Source organism: Vipera berus, assembly GCF_964194415.1.
Source record: "Vipera berus genome assembly, chromosome: 3".
Taxonomy (NCBI): Eukaryota; Metazoa; Chordata; class Lepidosauria; order Squamata; family Viperidae; genus Vipera; species Vipera berus.
This window is the reverse complement of record NC_138204.1, coordinates 179821131-179829342: the sequence shown is the minus strand read 5'-3', so window position 1 is coordinate 179829342 and position 8212 is coordinate 179821131. Positions and strand designations below refer to the sequence as shown.

The window sequence follows — 8212 nt, the reverse complement described above, 5'->3', positions numbered from 1 at the left end:
ACCGGGAGCAATCTTCGCGCGTGCGCCAAAGGGGTGTTCGAGGGCCCGTATAAAGGAGGCGCCTCTTATGGAGAATGAGGTGCTGGCGCAGGCGCAGTAAGAGCTGGCTGGGACGGAGGAGGAAGTGAGGCTAGCGTTTCGAGTCTTCAGCCGTCTGCGATCCTGGCAGGAGCCAGGCAGTTGCTTTTCGAAGGGGGCTGTTGGGAAGAAGGGCTGCCTGCGGCGTTCCTTCGCTTTACCAACGGCCTGTGGTGCGTAAAAGACGAGGGCTGTTTTTCAGGGTGTGGTTGCAGGGTTGGAGTCCTGGCCGTGGCGGTATCCGCCTTTCAAAAAAGGGTGCGTATTTGGGCCAGTGGCTGCCATTGTCCCGGCTGTGATCGTGACCCTCCTGGCATTGGCTGTGGACTTCGAAGCGGCCCTTCACTTGGAAAGCCGAAATGGGACAAAGGACATGGGAAGGTGTGCCCTTGCTTTGTATTCTGTCCCTTTCTGGCTCGTATCCCATTGTTTAAAGGAGATGGGACGAAAGAGCGTAAATGCGAGCTACCTACTGTAAGAACAGGAGATCCTACAGAGGCTCTTCCCAAAACTGATTCTGTGACAAAAGAGATATTTGGACAGATTGCCGATGAAGTTGGGATTCGGGCAGATAGCCAGGATCTTAAAAACAGGCCTTGTCTGGCCTCCCTAGCCTAGGCCCTCTAATTTAGGCTTAACGTAAGAGAGTTAATCGCTGTAGTTCAGGAGGGGCAGGAAGTGGTTAGTATTTGCATATATACTGTCTTCACTACTAGCATTAGTAGTCATAGATTAATGGAGAAGTGGATTTCACAAGTCATTTATTTGGGTTTTTTATTGCTGAGCTATGGCAGCATCAGAAAACAAGGGTTTGGCTCTGTTTCGATTTGCATTTTTAACATTTTTCCTGAGAATATGATTCTTTTCCCTGGCTCCCTATACAGATTTAAAGTTGTATTTTCCTCCTTAAGCTCATCATTGCTTCAGTATATGTTAAATTTGTTTTGCTTTACTACTTGTTATTTTAGAGGCGAAGTCAGATGACCTGCGATTGAAGATACATTTTGGGAGGCTATATTGCAAGCTAACTCCTCCTCTCTGATCACCAACTAATCTCAGCCTTTGCTCTCACTAGCACTTTGTTTTCACCCATCTCTCTCCACCTCCATCTGCTTTTTTTGTTTAGCATCAACATATCCAGGCTTTCTACAGCTTAGAGATGAGGACAGCTTTACTAAAGTATTTAGGAGAGAACACTGGTTAATAGCGCTGTTAATGTATTAAATTACTAGATTATTTTATTTTGAAAATTTATTATTCCAAAGTGCTCATACGCAATCAACCAAGAAGAATGGGATACAAATTTTTAATTAGTTTTAAAAATGGCCAGTAATTTTAAACACAGAGGAACCAGATATTTGAAATGATGGAAAGTAGAACTTAAAAACTATGAGAAAATAAGCCCTGGTCAATGAATGTTCATCAGCAGAAAAAAACAATTTGATGAATCTCCATATGTAAATGAAATGGTTCAACTTTTTCTGTTATAAATGCTCAATTTACAACAATTTGTTTAGTGGCCATTCAAAGTTACAAGCGTATTGAAGTCATCCTGTCTGGATTTGATAACTGCATTTGATATTTGAACTTGAATTAGTTTTAGTTGTGTTAATTTTAATTTATATATTTCAGCTAACTAGTTAGTTTCACAATAGCTAATATGTAAAATAGCTAATATGGCTTTTCAATAGCTTAGGGAAATGTTAAATTGGGATTTTCAAGAAACACTGCTACTGACTTGTTGGGTTTGGAGTGGGGAGTTTGAGTTAATTTTGATTCCTTTGTTGGCAACATTTTTGAAAGTGGATTGCTATTGCCTTCTCTACTAGAGCTGAGAGGAAGTGACTTATCTGAAGTCACCCAGCTGGCTTCTGGTGCATAGGGCAGGTCTAGAACCTAGAACCTCATAGCCTAATGGCTTGGCCTCTCGACCAATTTCACTCTCAACCTGCTGATATATATAGAATAATTTTGTTCTTAAGCAAATCTTATATGAATCCAAAATTCACTCCTTTACCACTTGCTGAGGTCGTTCTGTAAATTCTTTCAGGAAATTTTACTGCAAAATTAGGATTTTAAAAATATAGGTATTATATAGGTTTAGTTTTTGTAATGCTTTAGTTTCTGTAAATATTTGCAGAACTTGTATAGATATTCTGCTTGCTATTTTTTCAGTGAAGTGGAATATAAACAATTCTTCAAACAGAATGCTAAATAAATATGAACATTCTACTTCTATCTTCTTTGGCTCTCGTTAAATATAGATCTGTTGGTGCTTTACGTAGTTTTCTGTTGATAAATCCACAGACTTTCAACTTTACTGTTGGCTGACAAAATAAGCCTTCTTTAAACATAACATAAGCTTATTTAATTAAAATACCAAGGCAACAAATATATTCATGCAATTTACAGAAAATAACAAGAATTGCTATTCTAGCTGTAACATAGATTAGAAGCTGACCAAAGTTAGATCCAGTATAGTGTGGTGGTTAAGATCCAACTTTAGCCTTAAGTATTCACTGTGTAACTGGCTCAGTCACTATCTTTCAGCTCAGCCTACCTCACACGTTTATTGTGGGGGGGGAAATAGGGGAGGGCGTGCAGAACATGCTACCTTTGCTCCTGGTCAAAAAGTATGATTCAGATACAACAAAAATAAAATTGATGATGATCTATCCAACAAAATTAGTGTTGCATAGTACAGTATGGTTAGTGCTCTTCCTTGTTCTATGGTTTGTCAATTGGAAGCAAATGCAGTGGATTTTTACTTTCCATCTGTTTTATTCATATATTTCTTTTACTCCTAGACTACTTGTTTATTTGGAAGTTTGGTCTCCCCTGCCTATAGCCACCATGAGCCCAGCTGATACCAAGCGTTGTGGGACCAAGCGTCGGAAAAATAAAAAAGGTGGTGGCCTTGGCCCATCAAACCTAGCTGGAGTCTTCGAGGTCAAATCTGTAGGACTATCTTCTAATATTGTCCCCTCCTGCTCCTCTTTTTCCTCCTCAACCCCATCTACTTCTACTGTTGCCTTCTTGCAGACTCCCAGTACCAACACAGCTTCTTCTAGCACTGAAAATGGTCTTCTGGCAGTAGCTGCCACAGGTCCCAACTTGATTCCTAGTGAAAGAATGAAGAAGGCTGAGTATCAGAAAAAGCGCTGTGGAGGAACAATTAATTCTAGACAAACTCGTAAAAGAAATATAGTTAGTACTACAGGTCCTGAAACAGCTTCACAAGAACCAATTGATCTTGAAGTTAACACTTGTGAAGAGGTAGTTGATCTGACTTGTGAATCTTCAGAACCAATAGTAGTTGATCTGACACACAATGATTCGGTAGTGATTGTTGAAGAAAATGTTTGTCAACAACAAAATCAAGAATTTAGAAATCAACTCCCTGACAGCTGTATATTAAGCAGTGATGATGATGAACCAAGAGATGAAGTGATTTTGACTAGCACACTAACTAAAGAATTGGAATTATTAGAGGATGATATTCCAAGTTCACACCGTTCAGGTACTGTGAGTTGCCCAATTTGCATGGATGTCTATTCAGAGATTATTCAGAATGGACGGCTTATTGTTTCAACGAAATGTGGCCATGTCTTCTGTAGCCAGTGTCTTCGGGATTCTCTAAGAAATTCTAATTCTTGCCCAACTTGTAGGAAGAAACTTGGCTACAAACAGTATCATCCAATTTATATATGAAACTTAGATCCTTCTACAAAGAATCTATACTGTACTCTTCTGAATGCTTCATATATTTTCAGCAACAATAGAATATTATAATTTCTCAGATACAACAGTTAACGTGAAGACCATTATGGAGTTTCTTCAGTATGTAATCTTTTTTTTTTAATTTAGTTAATCACATGAAGTTGGCTTTATGGTCCACCAAAGTATGTAGATGTTTGAAGGACAGTTAGCTACAATGGAAGCAAAATGGTATTGCCGTGCTGTTTTGGAAAAATGACACCTCTACAAGATACAATTTTTTACTTCAGATGACAGGATGAAAATCTGTTTTAATTTGCCCAAGATACTACTCATGCTTATGATAATGTGAGTAATAGCAGCCTGCATTTTTTTCTTTTTGCATTTCATTCTCAAAAAATTTGAACTCACGTATGTTTCCTGGTGATATTCTACCTTTTGGGTGAACTTCTGCATTTCCAAGGAGACTATATTTTGTAGCCAAGGTGCACCACATTTCTAACATTAATTGTTTAAATATTTTATTTGGAGGCATTTTTGGAAGACAGTAGTAGGACCATAACTAGAAAATGTTTAAAGTATGATCATAAATATTTTCTATATGCACCTAACTTAACAGAAGAATAAATTGAAACCTACTTCATCATCATCTCAGAACAAGGCAAAGAGAAATGTGCGTTCTGGCATAAGAAGTTCAGATATTTGACAGAGTGAACATGATGAAAGTTGTCTTTCAGTAAATACATTTTCATAGTGGTGTATTGAAGTCCTAATGGTTCTTTCAATTCTCTTCATATAGTCATAAAGTGCAGGCTGGACATTTTTAATCCCTATACTATCATTATTTCTTTGATCTAAGTAGGTGCATTTTGAAAATACTAAAAGCCCTTATTAGACTGGTTGCCATTAACAAATAATTAGAATGGTACAGCATGAAAAATGCAACGATAAGTTTGCTATTAAGAATTTTAGTTTGGAGCTTCATATTTTTGCTAGATGCTACACTGATGAAAATAGTAAAACTTGTAGTTTCTGCATAGGCAGAAGGAAGTAAGCCATGCAGCTTGGATAGACAATTTACGTTCTATTATCTATATTACTGATGTTTGCTTGTTGTGTAATCATGAAGGGTTTCTTAGCAGCTACCTTCTAAATGAATGTTATATTTACACATTATCACAACTACAAAAGAGAAAAAATCTCTGCCGTATTAGGAGTTTCAGTAGACAATTGACTTATTTTTCCATTTTAAAATGTTAAGAATGATATGGATCCTCTTGTCCATTTTATATTAGGGTAGTAAAAATTAGAGGTGTGTATAACTCAGAAAGAATATTTTGTTTCAAACACAGTTAAACCATTTCATTTTGGAGGTTTTGGCAAACTTTCTTAGGTCCTTCACAGTTCAGCTTTAGCTTTATTTATTCTAGGTTTTGGATGACATCTGAATAGAGTAATATTAGTACATATCACCCCTTTCTCTGTTTCTACGCTGCAGCTCCCAGTAAAGAATAAATAGAAGTCTGTATTTTCCCCCTCTTAGCAGCTTTACTGATACGTCAGAATGGCATGTCCTAGTGTCCCGTTTACCCCTGATCTTTCCCAGAGCTTCCCTTCTTCCTCTCAGCCACCACTGCTGATGTTCCAGCAAGCATTGCCCACCTGTGCCCAGCACCTTCTCGCACTATTTTCTCTCAGCTACTGATATCCCCTCTTGAAACCACTTCTGCTCAAAACAGAGTAGCCCCATTTCTTCGGTATACAGCATCTAAAATGTGTGTCTCCGTTCAGATCTGGACCAACCATTTCAGAATGATTTACATAAAATTTGAAACTTTATTTGGAATTACCTTTGGGAGTTAGGAGGCCTGCTTATCCATGAGCAATTCCCACATGCTCAGAGGTTGCTATATAATCAACTGAATCCATGTAATTGATTCATTTAGATACAATAAGAGTTTTTTACTGAAATCATTTTCTAATACAAGTTTAGAAATCAACATAGTTTTTATATTGTTCAGATTCAATTTTATCTATTAAAAATTTCACTATCCTAGGAAAACCTTTTTGTCTCCTATACTTTAGCTCACATATTTGTGAATCAACTCTGGATGACTAGGGTAACCCATGCCAATTCAAAATCTTGACCCCTTTAAGAAAGTAAGTTTGAAATCTACCCATTGCTTTTAAATTGAGCAGATTCCTTTTGATTAAATATGTTGCAATCAGAATTTAAATCAATCTAGTTGTCTAACAAAAAAGCCGCACAATTTGTTAATTGTTATTCTATCATAATTTGTCATTAATTCAAGTCTGCCTAGTCTAAAGTAATTTTCTTTATTGATAGCTTTTGAAAGTTCTGCTAGTTAGCAAGCACATCAACTGTAGCATTAGATATTAAATAGGTTTGAACTGTAATGTAATGTTAGACCATTGTTCAGTAGTTCTGAACAATGTGTGGATATATGTTCTTTCTTTCTCAATTAAAATCTCTGTTGAAGGCTTTTGCTTCTGTTTTTTTCCAAAATCAGTCTTTTGGCTAGGGAAGAGAAAGCATAAATTTAGTTAAACATGATTAACGTTATATCCTATAATTTTTAGCATTTTCAAAATAAATCTAAACACCATTCTGAATTTGTTTTCAAGGTGATATTGATTTATACAAATATGCATAATTTTAAGAAATGGCAAATATCTGTATTCTCTTCCATCTCTAAATATGTAGAATCCATGCTTTTTACTTATTTATATGTATCATGTTTGTGCTACCAAATTAGACAAATCTGATTACAGATAAAAGTAAAGATTTTTACATATTTGATTCACACATTTATTATGCAAGAACATATTTATGGAGAATCTGGATATTTAATGGTACTGGTGCTATTTATAAAAAAATGGTAAGAATGCTTCCTTGTGACCAATTATTGTACAGAGCATCATAATTTAAATAAATGCACACCACAAAAAGAGTCTTGACTAATTGAGGAACAAATTTTAATAAGAACTCAGCCAGTTTCTGAGACAGGACTTTGATTGGGTTTAATTCTCAAAGATACAATTCAAGAACTAAAGATTTCTTTGTACAGGATGACTATAAATGAACTTATGAATTGAAACAGACAAATCTCAAAAGCTGGAAAAGAAGGTAAGCTGACACATCAAACTACCTCAGAAGTGCAGGCATTTGAATATATTTTTCAGCTGAGAAGATTGTAATATATTTTAAAATCATTGTAATAAATGTTTGGTAACTCAAAATTCCACAAAGATGTTAAACCTGGTTATATAGAATAATGAATCAACATTTATTTTAATAATACTGAAACAGTGGTCAACAAACTTGAGTTATTGCTTATTAACATCTGTAATTGCACAACAGGTAACCTTCAACTTGCGTTTGGCAACCATTTAAAGTTATGATGGTGCTGAAAAAGTGGGTTACAACAAGTCCATACACACATGACTGTTGCAGCATCTCCATGGTCATGGGAGTGCTTGTCCACTAGTATGCATTTCTGATGGTTGCAGTGTTCTGGGTCACATGATTGCCACTTGTGACCTTCCCAGACAGCTTCTAACAAAGTGGGGAAAGTCATATCCATTTAACAACCGCAGCAAAAAGGCTATAAAATTGGGTACAATCACATGATGCCGCACTGAACTGCAACACTTAGCAAAAGAACTTTTGATCCTAATTGTGATTGTAAGTTAAAAGACCATCTATATTCATTACTCTCAGCTGTGTTCACTGCAAAGTTCACTTAGAATAAAGCAATTCTGTATGAATGTAAACATGCAGCTCCACTGAACTCGAAGCAGCTTTTTCCCATCTAAATGCAAGCTACTTACCTGTGCCACTACAGTTGTCTGCGGGATTACTTCATTGTTTCCTACCTCCAATATTCCTGCAGTATAAACTGGGGATTACAAGTGCATAATTATTAAAAGACTATTAAGTACAAGCTTCATTCATTCGTGTACTTCTAACTTCTAAATGAAGAACTTGGGCAAGTGCCATCTGAAATACAAGTGTTTACTGAATGTGGTTCTACTCTTTCTTAACTTAGTTTTCCCCATCCTGGTATCCCCCAGATATAAATAACAATTGTCATGTAAAGCACAATGTCACATGATTGCAACACTTAGTGATGGTAATCCTGGCACTTTCCATTACCATCATTAAGTGAATTTCAGTTGTCATTAGCCAATGAAAACCTTGGCAAAAGGGTGAAATTGGGTGTGATTCAAGCTTAGCAACTAAAGTCCTAGTCCCAAATCTCATAGGTCAAGGACTACCTGTAAAGATAATTTAAATCACACTAGTACAGAATAAAGGAAAATACTTTAACACAATATATTGAAAGATATATCTTAACTTGGAATTCTAAGAGTGACTACCTCTACAGAGACTGTT

The 8212-nt window shown here is 36.4% G+C and overlaps 1 protein-coding gene across 4 annotated transcripts; it reads left to right on the top strand.

Moving 5' to 3' along the window:
- Nucleotides 1-22: 22 nt before the first annotated feature.
- Nucleotides 23-7740, top strand: LOC308665808 (E3 ubiquitin-protein ligase RNF4-like). 4 transcript variants are annotated; one of them, XR_014025964.1, is made up of 4 exons: nt 23-251; nt 2886-4143; nt 5881-5955; nt 6885-7740. XR_014025964.1 is itself a non-coding variant. In XM_081324053.1 (3 exons), the coding sequence occupies exons 2-3, from the start codon at nt 2932-2934 to the stop codon at nt 4005-4007; spliced, it is 729 nt and encodes a 242-aa protein (XP_081180179.1). In that variant the 5' UTR covers nt 23-251; nt 2886-2931; the 3' UTR covers nt 4008-5167. The 4 variants fall into 4 exon arrangements, 2 of the variants coding, with proteins under 2 accessions (XP_081180179.1, XP_081180178.1); XR_014025965.1 differs by lacking the exon at nt 6885-7740 and having other exon boundaries at nt 5881-6818; XM_081324053.1 differs by lacking the exons at nt 5881-5955; nt 6885-7740 and having other exon boundaries at nt 2886-3598; nt 3946-5167.
- The last annotated feature ends 472 nt before the right edge of the window (nt 7741-8212 follow it).